General features: G+C 47.5%; 6 protein-coding genes across 6 annotated transcripts; 5 read left to right on the top strand and 1 right to left on the bottom strand.

Annotated features, from left to right (window-relative positions):
* Positions 1-552: 552 nt before the first annotated feature.
* POJ06DRAFT_203615 (P-loop containing nucleoside triphosphate hydrolase protein) lies at positions 553-2,495 on the top strand (the record flags this gene model as incomplete). Its single annotated transcript, XM_056185318.1, has 3 exons — positions 553-995; positions 1,049-1,131; positions 1,189-2,495. Coding segments are annotated over 3 exons (1,833 nt in total), but the record flags the coding sequence as incomplete, so codon positions are not given.
* A 636-nt stretch (positions 2,496-3,131) lies between these two features.
* On the bottom strand, positions 3,132-4,553 carry POJ06DRAFT_229114 (WD40-repeat-containing domain protein). Its single transcript, XM_056185773.1, has 2 exons — positions 3,694-4,553; positions 3,132-3,640 (listed from the first exon to the last, which is right to left on the bottom strand). Exons 1-2 carry the CDS (start codon positions 4,492-4,494, stop codon positions 3,164-3,166), a joined length of 1,278 nt encoding a protein of 425 aa, XP_056040347.1. The 5' UTR covers positions 4,495-4,553; the 3' UTR covers positions 3,132-3,163.
* A 173-nt stretch (positions 4,554-4,726) lies between these two features.
* On the top strand, positions 4,727-6,579 carry POJ06DRAFT_46134 (kinase-like domain-containing protein). Its single transcript, XM_056191076.1, has 2 exons — positions 4,727-4,891; positions 4,941-6,579. Exons 1-2 carry the CDS (start codon positions 4,806-4,808, stop codon positions 6,409-6,411), a joined length of 1,557 nt encoding a protein of 518 aa, XP_056040346.1. The 5' UTR covers positions 4,727-4,805; the 3' UTR covers positions 6,412-6,579.
* A 1-nt stretch (position 6,580) lies between these two features.
* POJ06DRAFT_46135 (uncharacterized protein) lies at positions 6,581-8,312 on the top strand. Its single transcript, XM_056191077.1, has 4 exons — positions 6,581-6,927; positions 6,977-7,108; positions 7,167-7,322; positions 7,377-8,312. Exons 1-4 carry the CDS (start codon positions 6,697-6,699, stop codon positions 8,202-8,204), a joined length of 1,347 nt encoding a protein of 448 aa, XP_056040345.1. The 5' UTR covers positions 6,581-6,696; the 3' UTR covers positions 8,205-8,312.
* A 529-nt stretch (positions 8,313-8,841) lies between these two features.
* POJ06DRAFT_46150 (uncharacterized protein) lies at positions 8,842-10,717 on the top strand. Its single transcript, XM_056191078.1, has one exon. It carries the CDS (start codon positions 9,050-9,052, stop codon positions 10,709-10,711), a length of 1,662 nt encoding a protein of 553 aa, XP_056040344.1. The 5' UTR covers positions 8,842-9,049; the 3' UTR covers positions 10,712-10,717.
* Positions 10,718-13,217: 2,500 nt separating this feature from the next.
* On the top strand, positions 13,218-16,299 carry POJ06DRAFT_46070 (Dynamin central region-domain-containing protein). The gene is made up of 5 exons (XM_056191075.1): positions 13,218-13,325; positions 13,623-13,752; positions 13,864-13,892; positions 13,990-14,413; positions 14,461-16,299. The coding sequence occupies exons 1-5, from the start codon at positions 13,287-13,289 to the stop codon at positions 15,885-15,887; spliced, it is 2,049 nt and encodes a 682-aa protein (XP_056040343.1). The 5' UTR covers positions 13,218-13,286; the 3' UTR covers positions 15,888-16,299.
* The last annotated feature ends 271 nt before the right edge of the window (positions 16,300-16,570 follow it).

Genomic DNA, 16,570 nt, shown 5'->3' with positions numbered 1-16,570 from the left:
GGCTGATCGCGCGTTAGCAGATCTGCTGCTACAGTTGCCGCCGCCACAGCGAACTTTTTTCCAACTTTTTTTCTAGCCCAACCCTTCCTTTACTTTTATCTTTACCCTCTCCCGCAACTTTTTAGTTGTACATCCCTTGATTTCACTATACACTTTCCGATCTATATTCTTGTCTTTCTTTCAACATGGCGGATATTTCAGAGACGTTTGACGGCATGAGTATTAAGGACCAGGGCGGCGAGCAATCTTGGGGCGGCGAGCAACGCCGAACCTATGTTCCTCCGCACGCACGAAAATTTGGTGATCTTTCTTCGTCCAAGTATAGCAATGGGTATGTAATAGATTTGATATGATCTTATGTTGGTACGGCGTGAGATCACAGAGATTATGGCCAAGAGGGTGAGCTTAAGATGTGGCGGCCCCGGCCTCAAGCTGGGTTGCCGCTTGTTTCAAGCATGTGTACCAGTCTTGTCCAGTATCCTTCTGTTCAACACTCTCTCTATATTACTGGCGTTAGAATTTATACTATGTGGATGAATTTTGGCTAACGATTCCAGTACTAGTGGTGGTGGTGGTTACGATAACAACGATCGTGGCGGTTATGGTGGTCGTGGTGGTCGTGGTGGCTATGGCGGCGACAACTTCAGCTCTCGCGGTGGCGGCTACGGCTACGCCGGCGGTCGCAGCTACGGTCGTGATAGTGGTTATGGCGGTCGCGCGGACGGCGTCAGTGGCGGCTACCGAAGTTCGCGATCTGGCGGTTCTGATGGCAAGTTCGTCGATGGACAACACATTCCTGGTCCGAAAGACCCTAGGGTTGAGAAGGAGCTTTTTGGTGAGCCTGGCGACGGAAGCAGACAGAGTACCGGTATCAACTTCGACAACTACGATGAAATTCCCGTTGAGGCGTCTGGAGACAATGTTCCAGACCCAATTACCGCATTCACCGCGCCTCCAATCGAGGAGCTTCTGCTTTCGAATATCGAGTTAGCGGGGTAAGGTTATGACATCTATATTAGATCTGAACAATTAACTGATGTGAATATAGTTATACCAAGCCTACTCCTGTCCAGAAGTATTCTATTCCGATTGTTGTCGGCGGCCGAGATTTGATGGCTTGCGCTCAGACTGGTAAGCATTTTTTGCCACGGATTTCTGGCCGTAGAGTGCTAATTGAATATATTACAGGTTCTGGAAAGACCGGAGGTTTCTTGTTCCCCATTCTTTCACAGGCTTATACTCAAGGCCCTGCTGGACCTCGCCAGGAGTCGGCGGTTAACAACTTCGTCAGAACTCGAAAGGCGTTCCCTACATCCTTGATTCTCGCTCCAACTCGTGAGCTTGTCTCTCAGATCTACGACGAGGCTCGGAAATTCGCTTACCGATCGTGGGTCAGGCCATGTGTCGTTTACGGTGGCGCTGATATTGGCAGCCAGCTGCGCCAGATTGAGCGTGGTTGCGACCTTTTGGTTGCGACTCCTGGTCGATTGGTCGACCTTCTCGAGCGTGGACGCATTTCGCTCTCTAGCATCAAGTTTTTGGTTCTCGATGAGGCTGACCGCATGCTTGATATGGGTTTCGAACCCCAAATTCGACGAATCGTCGAGGGTGAGGATATGCCTTCGGTGAAGGACAGACAGACTCTTATGTTCTCTGCTACCTTCCCAAGGGATATTCAGATGCTAGCTCGTGATTTCTTGAAGGACTACATTTTCCTGTCAGTTGGACGTGTCGGTTCAACTTCGGAGAACATTACCCAGAAGGTCGAGTACGTCGAGGATAACGACAAGCGATCTGTTCTCCTTGACATCCTTGCTTCGAACAAGGGCGGTCTTACTTTGATCTTCACTGAGACCAAGCGTATGGCCGACTCTCTTTGCGACTTCTTGATTAACCAGAACTTCCCGGCCACTTCCATTCATGGTGACCGTACTCAACGCGAACGTGAGGCTGCTCTTGAAATGTTCCGAAGTGGCAGAGCTCCTATCATGGTTGCTACTGCTGTCGCTGCCAGAGGTCTCGACATTCCCAATGTCACTCACGTTGTCAACTACGATCTTCCATCTGATATAGACGACTATGTCCACCGTATCGGCCGTACGGGACGTGCCGGTAACACGGGTATTGCAACTGCTTTCTTCAACCGTGGTAACCGCGGTGTCGTCAAGGAGCTAATTGATATCCTGAGGGAAGCCAACCAGGAAGTGCCTGATTTCTTGGAGGCAGTCGCTAACGAAGGTGGCTACGCTGGTCGAGGCCGCGGTGGCCGTGGTGGTCGTGGTGGTGGCAGTCGCGACTTCCGTCGTGGTGGAGGCGGCGGAGGAGGTGGCTACGACAGCGGCTACGGTGGGTCGGCATATGGCGGCGGTTCGTCTGGCTATGGTGGCGGATATGGCGGCGGCGCCGCCTATGGTGGCGGATATAACTCCGGATCGTCTTATGGCAACGGCGGTTCGTCATATGGCGGAGGAAACTCCCAGAGCAGCTGGTGGTAAATCTCTTTATATACAGTTCACAGAGGTTCATTGCCGGCGGCAAATGATGGTCGAGTTTGCTGTTATACGTTCTTTTACTTTTGATTTTTCCCGTTTAGCTATAGAATTGCTCCTATTCTTGTGGCACGCCAGTGACAGTTTGACATGTGTATGACTATATATGAGGATTTTCATATTTCTACATAGATTTTTCGCTTATTATTTCGGGAATAAGTTGGGTATGCGTATTCCTCATCATGTGTATATTGCGGTTTTTGCGTTTGATACTATAAATGTTCCGGGGCTATGTTTGATATGTATTCTGTGGGACATTGTTCTTTCTTATTCCGTTGGGTGTGATGTTTGCGTTTCTCGCTTGTTTCTTTTTTCCTTAGTCATTTATTCTCGGTCGTCTTATCGGTAAGAAAGGTATAGACGAAGGACAACAAAAGTTATTTGTTTGAATGGTTAATGGGAAAAAGGAAACGGGAAACATTCATGGTTCGGTAACAGAAAATTTGGTATAATATAAAAAGCATGACATGTTTTATTTTATATTTGTTTACTGGGTAGGGATACGCATAGATGTTAACTGGTGAACTAGACAAGAATGGGCGTGCTTAAGTGAGCGTATTTAATATACAATATAATACAACACGTTTAATTAAAGTCCATAATGCCTTGCCTTTCTATTCGCTCTCGTATTCACTCTGCTCGGCGTCCTTTACCGTTTTCCTGGTATCATACTTTTCTACTTCTTCTGCCACCAGAGTACAGCAGTTGAGGCGCTCGTTGGTTTGATATACGGCGATAGGCTCGCGGGCGTTCAAGTTCCAAATGACAATTTTGCCGTCTGATGAAACGCTCGACATAAACGTCGCCGTATCAGTTTTCGCATCCTTTCCATCGGGGCAGAGGACCGATGGCGCAGCGCGAGTGTAGAAATCAAAATCTTTGACTCGAATGGTGTGTGCCTTTAGTTCAAAGGCGATTGGGATATCGTCCTCCGAAGCCCTGGCGGTGTCTCTGAATGTAATCGACCCGGTCGAATCGGAAGTGACAAGATACTCGACCTGACTTTGTTCGCCATGTGTGTCTTTGAGAGACGCGTATCGAAGTCTATATAGGGGTGAATTGAGCTCAACCGAAGAAAGAGGTTTGGCGGACTAATTATCGTCAGAATGTCTCACTGGTCCTAAGTAGCGTCTTGAAACCTTACCATATCGTAGATTACTATCTTTCTCTGCCACCCAACCGCATACCTATCACCTTTCGTACTCCAAGCGACTTGAATAGCCTCACCGCCAGTTAATTTCAACACACTCGCATTCTTCGCCGTCATCAAATTCCACAAGCGAAGTGTCCGGTCCCTGCCAACGCTCAACGCGATCTTGCCAGACGGATGAACAGAAATATCATTAACTGCTCCCTTATGTCCCTTCATATCCCCAAGAACTTCCCAGTCTTTTGTACGCCAAATCAAAACTTTGCCGTCCTCACCCCCACTGATCAGCCATTTTCCATTGCCGCCTGCAGATTTTTCCTCGTCCTCTCCGACAACCGGTGAGACAAATTCAAGACACGTAACGCTGCCCTCGTGGAACATTAAGGTTCCAATTTCTTTCCGTTTCTGAAGATCGTATAGTCGGATATGCTCGTCATTTCCGCCTGTAACAAGGTATCGCTTGGCGTGGGCAACAGTTCTGATCGATGCAGTATGCGGTGTAAAATGAAATATGGGTGTGAAAAAATTACCGTCACTAGACCCGACATCTTTTTTTGACGAGAACGCTGAAATACCCGTAGTTAACGAAAGACATAGGAGCTGGTGTTCATATGAGCCTGTTATCACTCGCAGAATCGGTGCAAGACTGCTGGAAGCTTTTGTTAGCGGCTGACTGTCGGCACCATGCCCTTTTGCGCTTGGTATGTCTGCACATATTTGTTGTCCAGAAGCTGAAGTGTCTGTTCTCTGCTTCTTTTCATCTTGAGCTTTCTCATCTCTTCTTCGTTTCGGCATATTTGCGGTATATGTAGAAGAAGCGGGAAGTGGGCAATGAACGCTCTCTCACAAATTTTTAATCAGAAAAAACTTGAAATTCAGGGGCGCGGGGCACAGCAAACAAAACCACCTCTCCCACCTTTAATTTGGTAGCAATCTCGCGGTCAGTTTCGAGGGTAGGGGTTGCGTTGTTGTAGCAACGGCGTGTAAACACATGTAAACACTTCCATCTCTTTCACTCTCGTCCTGTCTCAAGTATCCGTCCCAAAACTTTCCACAATTTGTGCAGAAGTTGCTGAAATTGAGGGCACTCTCTCTGGGATTATTTTATGGGGGACTCCACAGCGCCGCTGGAGTTACCGAAGAATCTAGGATTCTACGTGGGTGATGCCATCGGCCAAGGCGCGTTTGCCACGTACGTATAGACAATTTGTTTATTGGAGTAATGCTGAAATTTATTACAGTGTGCACTTATGTCAAGTATTTGGCAAGGCGACTTCCGTGTTCGCCGTGAAGTTTGTCCACAAACCAACAGCCAAGTCAAGGGGTGGTCTTTCATCGAAAGATATCATCCGCGAAATCACACTGCATAAAGCATGTTCTGCGCACAAAAATATCATCACATTATTTGGATACAATGAAGATGAAAACTGGATATGGCTGAAAATGCAGGCGGCAATGGGCGGTGACTTGTTTGACAAGATCGAGCCTGATGTCGGCGTGCACGAGGATATTTGCCAGATGTATTTTCAGCAGTTAGTAGGCGCGATTGAATTCATACACTCACAGGGAATTGCGCATCGGGACGTTAAGCCAGAAAATATTTTGCTCGATGCAGACGGGAACTTGATGCTTTCGGATTTTGGATTTGCTACTGTTTTTGAGAGGCATGGAACTCGGAAACAGTCGACTACGATTTGCGGTAGTGCGCCGTATTGCGCGCCGGAAGTTGTGAGTCGGAAGTCTTACGACTCCGATTTGGCAGATATTTGGTCCTGTGGGGTTGCTTTGTTTGTTTTATTGTCAGGATGCACCCCATGGCAGTGGGCGGTGAGTCACGATCCCGACTATGCTCGATACAAGAAGTCTAAAGGGAAAGTTAAAGACTATCCATGGGACCGACTACCAGGCGATGTTTTATCGCTGTTAAGGAAGTTAATGAGAGAGAATCCAAGAGAAAGGATGCCACTGAAGAATATCCGCATGCATCCTTGGTTTAAAAGGCCGAACAAGTTAATCTCACCAAACGGCCAGTGCGCGGATCCCATCAGATTAGCCGAGAGATTGATACTTAGTATGCACATCAATGTTGACGAGCCGAATATTCGGGATGACCAACGGCCCATGTCTGATCGATTTCACTCCTGCTCACAGCCGACAGAATTGAAAGCAAACATAGTGCTGAATCCACGAGAACTAAATATTGTAAGCGCCACTCGCTTGCAATCACAACCAATGGCTGGGGCGAAGCAGGCTAGTGTCCAGGGCGCCTTTAGTCAGTCGGGAAGTATACAAGACGACGTTTCGCTCCTCCAGTTTTCGCAGCGAAAGCTGGCACAAATTCCTGATTCTCTCACGCAACGAGCCAGCCGGTTTAACGAACTCTGTCCTCCAACGACTATGAACAAATTTTTTGCTGCCGTGCCTCTACAGTCATTGTCATCGCGCTTAGCCGCTGCATTACATGAACTCGCTGTTCCAGTAGATGAATCACATGACGTCACGAGATATGACGGATTACTGATCTCTGTCACGACATTCGATAGAAGAAAGTGTGTTATGATGGGTACCATCAAATGCACTGCTCGGCATCAGTACGATAATTTTGTGGAGGTCGTGTTCTCGAGATCGAAAGGCGATCCGTTGGAGTGGCGGTATTTTTTCAAGAGAGTTGCGAAGTTGTGTATGGATATTATTTACACGGACGAGAAGTAGATTTAATAGGCGGCATAGGCCATTCGTTTTGGGTACCTACAGGCGATATATTACTAAATACCATTTGTAGTTAAGTTATGGTAAAATATTGGGACTAAGTCGTGAACGATGAGACCGCCGCGTCATTGTAGAGGAAGTTAAAATAGTACCCCTGAATATTGTCAGATAAGTGAGCGGCAATGATAATGAGATCCCCGCCTTCAAGAATCCAGCTTTCCAACATTAGCATGGTCAACGAGTAATCCGAATAATTTGTCTTTACGGCCTATTCGCCACACAAATGCGATGCCAAGTGTTCTGCCAATAACATTTGTCCCCCCAAGCGCAGGGCTGTTAGCGCCGGTTGTAGACAGCCATAAAGCGCTGAATGTAGATTCGGCATTGTCGGCGTTCATGGATCCGGAGAAGAAAGACGTCAAGAAGACGAGTGATGCCGCATATCAGGAGGCGAGAGCAGCTGCTATGTATGCGTCGCAGTGTAATCAGTACCTGACAGCCATAGTGAGGTTTACGAAGGCAATTCTTATTGGCATGATTTGTTACAATCTGACTCTAACGAGGGTAGATGGAATTCAATTATGGACTTCGAATACAGGAATTATATCATAGAGCTTTAGCCGCATTGGGAAAGAAATACCCGGAATTTGCACTGGCGGATGGGATGACTATGATAGACGAAAATAAGGAAAACTACCGAGTAGGTACTAATAGTCGTCTATATGCCGAAGTATCAGCATGCTGAATATTAAAATTAGGGATATTGGCTTTCAGGTCTCGCATATGAGCGCTTAAGCAAATACGATCTTGCAAGGGAAATCTATGCTACTGGCATTTCAGAGTTAGATGACTTGATGTCAAAAAGAGGGAGAAGCTTCTCAGGACTGGTTTCGGGCAAGATGGTTCTCAAAGGTGTACGTACCGTCACTGGTGCTTGTATTTCACGGCTATGCTAACAATGTTTCAAGTGCATTGAAACGCTGGATTCAAGAGTTTTGACTGATATATCTGCCATAACTCAAGGGATCCAATCGTTGTCCATCTCGGCTTCACCAAAGTCAGCTGATTCGACAGTCGCAACTACTCTTTCGTCTCCGGTATCATCGCCACCTTCAACTGCCACGCCCGATCCACTAGAGTCGAGAAATTTGTTAGACCCTGCAGCACATCTGCCCATAGAGATCCTACTTGACGTCCTCAGCTATGTGGATATGGACTTTCGGACTGCCGTTCGATTCCAGTCCTTGAGTCGTACTTGGCGCAACGCCGTCCGATCGACACCCAAATTCTGGAAAGTTCTCGACTTAACACGGGTAAACTGGGACTACATGACAAAAGACATTTTGCAAGGTTACGTCGACTGCGCCATGGGCGTTGAACGCGTTCATTTTGACTGGGTAGTGCCAAATAAAGGTGAGGACGACTTTGACGAGCGATGGTACGAACTCTTATGGTGGATAGCCAGTCTACAGAGATATGCAAAGACGAATGTTGGTGGTTGTATTTTTCCTTCAAATCAGCGTTGCTGCACGTTTGCACTGACGCCATGTGTGCCGTACCTCTCGCGGCATAGACCAGTTGAAGATAACATGCTGGTAATACAATGGGGTCCAGAGGAGCACCTTGCAATTCCAGAGAAGATGGTATCAGAGTTGCTTGGTGCATTGGCCAGTAGAAAAACGCGAAGGCCTGGCTCGCTGCGATTATTTGAGGTATCGAAGTGGTTACTGACACGAGAGCGATGGGACGGAGGTATGGAACCACAGTGGGTCAGGGACGAATTTAGTTTCGCTTGATATTGAATCCCTGTAAATGTCGATAGGCGGGGTGCATTGGATTTTGTGCCATGTATATGGAGAACGTGGCGACGAGTATAGAGTAGACAAGAGTTTCTGATTGCAGAATATTCGCCCTAACGATCATTCTTCGACTGGTGACCAAATCGTGAGGACCGAAAAGTAAATACTCTGAAAAAAGTAATTTAAGACTATTAATTTATTGTCTTTACATGAATGAGTAGTGGACGGTGGCCCCGCGTGGCGGAAACGTCGTCATCACCACCCGGCACAGTTATCCCCCGCGACGTTTTTGGTCTCACGCATAGTAGTTGTTCTCTTTTCACAACCGCATTGCAGGATTTATCGCATCAAGACTATTCTGCATTCTCGCCTTCCGTAGAGCCTGATAGGCTCAAAAATGTCCTGCTGTTCTCACAGAGGTCATAATTAGCGCACTAGTGCATATCTACATATAAGTAGCATATCAGGGGTAAGTACCGCAAAAAGTCCCTACCACTCAACTCTGTCTCTTTCTGCCTTATTCTAGAGCTCAGGAAGCGCGGATTCATTCGATACTTACTCGTTGCTTACGCGAGATTTGTTGCTCAGAGGTTGCATGTGTGCACAATCCGACGCGAATAGCTGTGCTCCTGCACATACTCCGGCGCATAGCGACTGTACCGCAGCCAGAGATTACAATATTCTCCTCGGGTGCAACCAGCAGCTTTACAGTAATCATATATCAACCGATTGTCACGAAGTCCCAGTCGACTCTAGCGGCATACGAAATATTCAGTGGTCTTCACGGCCATTCGGACAGTTCAATAATTCTTGCTTCACATACCGTCACGCACCAGGCCAAAATGGTGTCTAACGAAAAGCACCCCGGCATGTACTTCGGTGTGCTCGTCGTCCCAAATCCGAACAAGAACAATGCTGGAGATGACTTCGAGGTCGCGACAGTGCCCGAATCATTGTCTTTTAGACTGAATTACTACTCCGGCCAGATATTTTACGAAGCATCAAAGGACAATGGGTTAGACCTCTCGGCACTGCTATACGTCCCCACCATAGACCATACTGACGATTGCGGGAATTCCTTGCTACCGAATAATGTTACGCATATATCACAACTACCGTTACGGTACAATCTTGTCGCGCTCGCGCCGCTGACTAGCCCGAGCTGCGCGCGAATCTGGATGGACAGGGCACATCATGACGGTGCTCAGGATGTTATTTTCTACGGGCCGAACGACGACGGATCTGGCGGCCTGAGTGATAACTCGAGCGCAATACCCACTGCCGATTGGATTGAGAACACGGATGGATTGACGTACTCGATCTACTACGTTCCGAACAGTATTGGCGGCGAGCTTGTTGACTACTTGTCGGCATATTCGGGAAATATGACCGGAGTGCCGAATGGGTCAGAACTAGTCAAATACTTCGATTTTCGAGACTATGTTCGTGTTGCAGTCGAGATTGACAATCCAGATTCAAATAAGGTTCCGGGGCTGTGGGTATTTTTAGTCATTGCTCTAGCAGTACTGTTATTGGCGGCTGTCTCAACTTCAGTTGGTGTGCATCTACTACAATATCGAAACCGGAGGCGGCTACGGCGAAGAATTGAGAATGGTGAAATTGATTTAGAGGCCCTGGGAATCAAGCGTCTGACAGTGCCTCGCTGGATTCTGGATAAGCTGCCTGTTCGAGTTTACGTACCAGGTGATGCACGCTATGTTAGACGTTCAACAGACCAAGCGGAAGATCCATCAACCAAGAGAGAAGTTGATAACCGTCAGCTACAGCACCCGACTCCAACAACCACAACCACGCTCAATCTCTCATCCGAGGGCCCACCGGCGCCATCTTCGACGCCGTTATCAATATCAGAATTTAGCCAAACAACATGCCCTATCTGCCTCGAGGACTATATTCCCGACATAACCCTTGTTCGCGAATTGCCCTGTCTGCACATCTATCATCTCGAATGCATCGACGGATTTTTAGAACACCAATCATCGCTATGTCCTCTGTGCAAACAATCTGCTCTACCACGAGGTTACATTCCGTCGACGCTTCGCATCACAAATGCTACGGTCCGTCGTGAGAGGCGTATGAGACGCGACCGTTTCGGCGAGGAACATGGTCTCACTAGTTTCAGTCGATTTACGCGACCGTGGCGTCGGCGGTCACACAGAGACGGTGACGACCAGAACGACGAATATGAGCTGCAAGACATCGCTTTCAGGCAAGGTGTCACCGTGGTTCGGACTGATACTAATGCCCCGCACGCAACAAGTGGTGCCGAGCAACCAGTTAATGCCGTAGCAGATATTACAGACGATCATCATACATATTCTCAAACTGGCCGACGAGATGGGCGAGAGAATGAGATACGACTAGCTGCCTCTGCTCAAGGCGCAGCGGTCGCTACTGACGGAACCGTCTTCATGGTGGAGGATCAACATGAAGATTCGAGACTACGAAGGGTACTCCATATTTTATTCCCGTACTTTGCCTAGGGCACTTATTGCTACGACGTGATCTGGAAAAGTTGTTTAATTTTCGCCGTTGGTATTTTGGCTAAGATTGGCGCTTGTTGTCGAACTTGTGGCACGGTTGGGTGGTGTTGGTTCTTTGTTCCCTCATACTTTAGGAATAGTTTAGTTATTTTCTTTAATGTGGGTAATATATTCTTTCTTCGCGTTCTGTGCGTTCTACTGTGTGCATTCTGGATTATTTGCGGCCCGTGTGGTGTGCGACCCAGCGCGAGCACTCATTTGTAAGTAACCCTATCCCTATGGAAGACAGGCCAACCCGCGCCCCTGCGCGTCGACCTGCCAACCCCTGTGATTCGATTCACTTCTCATATAATACTCAATCGCGATACCTTACCAGCCGTTGGTATTTGCATTACGAGATTGCTAGCAAGTTACGCAGCTTGAGTTTCTGGGAGGAAAAACTGATTCTGGGGTAAGCAATTGGTGTCGCTGACTTGTAATAGATGTCAGGTTAGTTGCATCTGTTTACTTCACTTTACTGCATATTCTTCTGTGATATGACGGGTCCCCGGACGTGCGGAATATATTTTAGTCTTGAAATACGATCATGAAATATGCATTCGCCGTATGACGAGAATTTGCATTGATTGAGCTTCGTGTCGATTAATCGAACCAACTTGTTCGATTTGAACTGTTCGATCGACCATTGTGCCCTTTGTGGCTGTCCTGGAGTACCGATGTCTACGGTTGTTATTCTATAGCCCGATACTAATTCAACTTGCAAATAATAGGATACTTGGCATCACTCTGGAATAAGGTACCGTCGCCTCACAAGAGATCTACGTCGAAGGCGCCAGAATCCGATCAAGAACTGTCCGGTCAAAAAAGCGCAAATCCTGACACTGAAAAGTCAGAAGGCGGCAAAAATATTACTGCTGGCGAAGGCACTCTGGCCAGTAAAAGAACGCGGACCGAAGCAATAACCGATTCGACGAACTCCACACCACGATCGTCATCGCGAAAGCCTCCAGTTGTTAATTATTACGTTAAAGAACCGCCGAGTTCGTTAAAGTCGACGACGAGCACAAGTATGAGCCGGAATAAGGAGCCTGTCGAGAGTGACATCGATGACGACGATGAGGATACGTACACCGTTGAGGCGATAAAGGGGCACAACTTTAATAAGAAAGGCGAGCTGCTGTTTTATATCAAGTGGTTGGGCTACGATAAACCAGAGGATGATTCTTGGGAGCCAGAATCTAATCTAGTGTATGTCTACTCGTATACGGTCGAGTCATGTGTGAGTTGCTAACAATATTGTCTAGTGGCGCGAGGGAGATGGTTGAAGAGTACCTGGAGAAGATCGGGGGCCGACCTGAGCCTCCGGCGAATGTGAAGAGAAAGCGCGGTGCGCCTACTGGTCCAAGGCGGCAGAAGGCACAGAAGATTGAGGAAACCAAGGACGCCTCGAGTGAAGCCAATGGAGCGAGAGACGACGAAGTTGCTGATTTACCTCTTGGCTCCTGGGAGACTAAGATAAAAGAAATCAAGAGCATTTCCAAGACGGACCAAGGAAAGCTTCTTTTCACAATTGAATGGTAAGTCCGTGATGTTGATATTTGAGGAAAGCATGGCTAATTAGGCCTTAACAGGGTAAATGGCCAGAAGGACGCCGCGGTGGAGGCGCAGGTGCTCTACAGCAAGGCTCCACAGAAAGCTCTTCAATTTTACGAGTCACATATTCAATTTAGCTGATGGAAAATCGATGGTCTTAATAGCGTACATTTATAGGTGTAGTTGTAGTTGTAGTTGTAGTTGTAGTTGTAGTTGTAGTTGTAGTTGTAGTTGTAGTTGGAATATCGCTTGCTTGCTTGCTAACTTATATGATGTTTGACATGTAAGTCGCCTTGCGATTGTATGATAACAATTGTGTTAGACTATATTTTAAGTATACTGTACAACATTTAACCCAATTAAGCAGATAGTAATCAATAGTACAGATATGTTGTAACATACAAGATGCTCTATATCTACATTGCCGGAGTTCCGATTTTGATGATTATTGTCATCGACGCGGATTAGTTAGTCCTGCTGACTGACCCTAGTTGAGGTGTGGTAGACGTATTGGATTTTCCGGAATTGCCAATAATTTGTCACCTTCAGTGACGTGTCGCGTCTGCATGTATTACGCGTAATGCGGCTGTGTGATCCGCAGAGCAAGCAGCAATTCACAGGGCCATGCATATGCAGGGCTGTTGGCACGGCAACAGCTGGGGGTTAGGGCAGTACCAGCGATAAGCAAGACGCGGGTGGCGTCCAATAGTGTAACGGTGATACGCGACCGGGTACCACGCGATCCCGCACATTTAGTGCGACGAGGATCGTAGTCGCCACCGTACCACCGAGGCTGTGCCAGCAGCTGCGGAGGCCATGCCCAGAACTACGCTGGCACGTCGGTCTTACCGCAAGTTCTCGCCGCCGGCAGTTGGATAGTGTGAGCTACCAAATACAACTCTACTCTGTTCCAGCTTTCCATCATCTCCTTTCAGACTTCTATCCACCCATCCACTTCAGCTGCCTTCCCGGGTAATCCATCATGGATCAGCATCTCATTTCTACTGTCAACCGTCTTCAGGTAAGCCATTGCCATTGTCTATTTCCGTAGTCTGCCGTCGTCACCGTTTATGGTCTACGTACATCCGAGCCGTCCCCGACTATCGCATGTATTTCGTCGAACATTCCATGTTGGCTTTCCAACCAATCCACGGTGCACGCCACGTACTGCTCTGCAATTGCGTGCAGAGACAATTCACCTTCGCTGTGACCGTAATTGTTCATATGTTCTCGGGGAACGCGGTCATGAGCAGCACGACGGCGCCGCCCGAGCCGACTATGGAATTTCCTTGTCGTGTACATGCTAACTGGTTACTAGGACGCTTTCGCGACTTTGGGTCCTACTAGCAACCCCATTGACTTGCCTCAGATTACTGTCGTCGGTTCTCAGTCGTCCGGAAAGTCGTCAGTTCTTGAGAATATTGTCGGTCGTGACTTCTTGCCCAGAGGTGAGTTTGTTGTGTATATATTTAGACTCGTGGAGCATCTCCGTTGCCGTCTTACACCTTGGAGCCTGCCGTGATAGAGTTGTTCTAACATATCTTGTTTGCTCTGTATAGGTACTGGTATCGTTACACGAAGACCATTGGTAAGTTGGACTGTGTTATTGCTCACATGACCGTGGGTCCCATCTCGCCGTCTTCACAATTTACCTTAGTAATGCCTGTACTAACGCATTTCTATAGGTCCTTCAGCTGATCAACCGACCAAAGGGAAAGGCGAACGGAACTGCCGGTGAGTCTTCGGAAGGTGACGAGTGGGGCGAGTTCCTACATCTACCTGGCCAGAAGATCTACGACTTTGGCAAGATTCGTGAGGAGATTGTCCGAGAGACCGAGTCAAAGACTGGCAAGAACGCTGGTATATCTGCTAATCCCATCAACTTGCGAATTTTCTCACCGAATGTCCTGACATTGACACTTGTCGATCTTCCCGGTCTCACGAAGGTTCCCGTCGGTGACCAGCCTAAAGATATCGAACGTCAGATCAAGGAGATGGTGTTGAAATACATTACCAAGCCTAATGCCATCATCCTTGCTGTCACTGCGGCCAACACCGATTTGGCCAATTCTGACGGTCTTAAGCTTGCACGAGAAGTTGACCCTGAAGGTATGACGTATGGGAAACTTTGAAACGCAAATGTTAACTATTAATAGGAACCCGAACCATTGGTGTCTTGACCAAGGTCGATCTTATGGATCAGGGTACTGATGTCGTTGATATTCTTGCTGGCCGAGTCATCCCATTGCGTCTCGGTTATGTTCCCGTCATCAACAGAGGTCAGCGTGATATTGAGCAGGGTAAGGCGATCACTTCTGCTCTGGAGCACGAGCGCGAGTTCTTCGAGAACCACCCTTCATATCGTGCCAAGGCTCAGTATTGCGGTACTCCGTTTCTTGCTCGCAAGCTCAACATGATTCTTATGCACCACATTAAGGCTACCCTGCCCGACATTAAGCAGCGCATCCAGAGCACTCTTTCCAAGTACCAGCTCGAACTGGCTCAGCTTGGTGACAATACACTCGGAACGCCATCTAACATTGTTCTTAATGTCATCACGGAGTTCTGCAACGAATACCGAACTATTCTGGACGGTAACTCCCAGGAGCTGTCAAGTCTCGAACTGTCCGGTGGTGCCCGTATTTCGTTCGTTTTCCACGAATTGTACTCGAACGGTGTCAAGTCTGTTGATCCATTTGACCAGGTCAAAGACGTTGATATTCGAACTATACTATACAATTCGTCTGGTTCTTCTCCTGCCTTGTTCGTTGGTACCACGGCATTCGAAGTTATCGTGAAGCAGCAGATTAAGCGGTTTGAGGACCCTAGCTTGAAATGTGTTACTCTTGTTTACGACGAGCTTGTCCGAATTCTTTCCCAGGTTCTGCAGAAGCCAATCTTCAAGCGCTATCCTGTGCTCAAGGAGCGACTGCTCTCCGTTGTCATTCAATTCTTCAAACAATCACTCATCCCAACCAACAAGCTCGTCCAGGATCTCGTGTCCATGGAGTCAGCCTACATCAACACTGGCCATCCTGATTTTCTTAGTGGTCACCGTGCGATGGCTATCGTCAGCGAGCGCATGCAGGCGAGCAAGCCTGTCCAGGTTGATCCAAAGACCGGAAAGCCGCTTCCGGTTGCGCAGAAGGACCCTATGAGCCCGGTCACAATCGGTGGTGTCGGTCCCAGTGACGAGAACGGTGGGTTCTTCAACTCATTCTTCGCGACCAAGAACAAGAAGAAGATGGCCATGATGGAGGCACCACCAGCTGTACTCAAGGCCTCAGGCGTCCTTTCCGAGCGCGAAACCGCTGAAACCGAAGTCATCAAGCTTCTCATCTCATCATACTTCAACATCGTCAAGCGAACGATGATTGATATGGTCCCCAAGGCAATCATGTTGAACCTTGTCATCTTCTCGAAGGACGAGATGCAGCGCGAATTGCTCGAGAAGCTCTACAAGTCCGATGTCTTAGAGGATCTCTTGAAGGAGTCCGATTTCACAGTCAATAGACGAAAGGAGGTCCAGAAGATGGTCGACAGTCTGCAGACCGCAAGCGAGATTGTTACTGGAGTGAACTGAGATTATATGAGTTATGGTTTAATTAGTTAAAGCGTCATTTTGTGTTTTTGTTCTTGATCTGAGTTCTCCGTTTATTTATAATTTTGTTGTGTTACTTATTCCAAATTTCTAATTTGTAGTTATCGTGAATACTTTTCTGGTGATATACGGAGGGAATGTTTACTGTTTTCATATATACAGCTAAAAGGTTGTGTTATGTAGTATAAGCGTTAATGGGGAGAGACATAAAAAATGATAGCGTGGTTCATCATCGGAGTGTGCTCGATAGCCAGTGATTATCGAGCCAGTGACTGTAAATGTTTGCCTTCTACACAGACATGGTTGGCCTACACCATCTATTAGCTGCCACTGGTCGAGGAAAACGCGCCAATCAAAAAAAAGTCACGACCATTTATTGACGCACTTGCATATTCATCAGCCCTGACCGCAATAGTCTCTAGTTTCCTGAACTCTGGATATTGCATTTCTATGGGCGGTTAGTGTCTAATTTGAATGTTCATGTGATCGCTTTCATCACGATAGATCCATATTTTCTTCTGTGCCAAAATTATCCGAGGTGCTGTCTGAATTCCACCGCTGAGAAATCACATTCCTCTGTATCTTACTGGAGAAATACGTCGGCTTGTGGTCTTGCCAAGTGACCCTCTGTAAGTCGTCGGAGGTTTTGAAATTTTACCTATTAG

Source organism: Lipomyces tetrasporus, assembly GCF_029532465.1.
Source record: "Lipomyces tetrasporus strain NRRL Y-64009 chromosome Unknown POJ06scaffold_13, whole genome shotgun sequence".
Classification (NCBI taxonomy): domain Eukaryota; kingdom Fungi; phylum Ascomycota; class Lipomycetes; order Lipomycetales; family Lipomycetaceae; genus Lipomyces; species Lipomyces tetrasporus.
Note: the sequence above shows the minus strand (reverse complement) of the source record. Positions and strands in the feature narration are given on the sequence as shown.

Bases quoted from the DNA above. Each gene is read 5' to 3' on its own strand.
- POJ06DRAFT_46150 (XM_056191078.1), top strand. From the start codon at position 9,050: ATGGTGTCTAACGAAAAGCACCCCGGCATGTACTTCGGTGTGCTCGTC.
- POJ06DRAFT_229114 (XM_056185773.1), bottom strand. From the start codon at position 4,494: ATGCCGAAACGAAGAAGAGATGAGAAAGCTCAAGATGAAAAGAAGCAG. The intron at 3,641-3,693 runs GTAAGGTTTCAA...GACGATAATTAG, and splicing joins AGATAGTAATCTACGATATG to TCCGCCAAACCTCTTTCTTC.
- POJ06DRAFT_46070 (XM_056191075.1), top strand. From the start codon at position 13,287: ATGGATCAGCATCTCATTTCTACTGTCAACCGTCTTCAG. The intron at 13,753-13,863 runs GTGAGTTTGTTG...TGCTCTGTATAG, and splicing joins TCGTGACTTCTTGCCCAGAG to GTACTGGTATCGTTACACGA. The intron at 13,893-13,989 runs GTAAGTTGGACT...GCATTTCTATAG, and splicing joins TCGTTACACGAAGACCATTG to GTCCTTCAGCTGATCAACCG.
- POJ06DRAFT_46134 (XM_056191076.1), top strand. From the start codon at position 4,806: ATGGGGGACTCCACAGCGCCGCTGGAGTTACCGAAGAATCTAGGATTC. The intron at 4,892-4,940 runs GTACGTATAGAC...AATTTATTACAG, and splicing joins GGCCAAGGCGCGTTTGCCAC to TGTGCACTTATGTCAAGTAT.
- POJ06DRAFT_46135 (XM_056191077.1), top strand. From the start codon at position 6,697: ATGCCAAGTGTTCTGCCAATAACATTTGTCCCCCCAAGCGCAGGGCTG. The intron at 6,928-6,976 runs GCAATTCTTATT...TAACGAGGGTAG, and splicing joins CCATAGTGAGGTTTACGAAG to ATGGAATTCAATTATGGACT. The intron at 7,323-7,376 runs GTACGTACCGTC...CAATGTTTCAAG, and splicing joins GCAAGATGGTTCTCAAAGGT to TGCATTGAAACGCTGGATTC.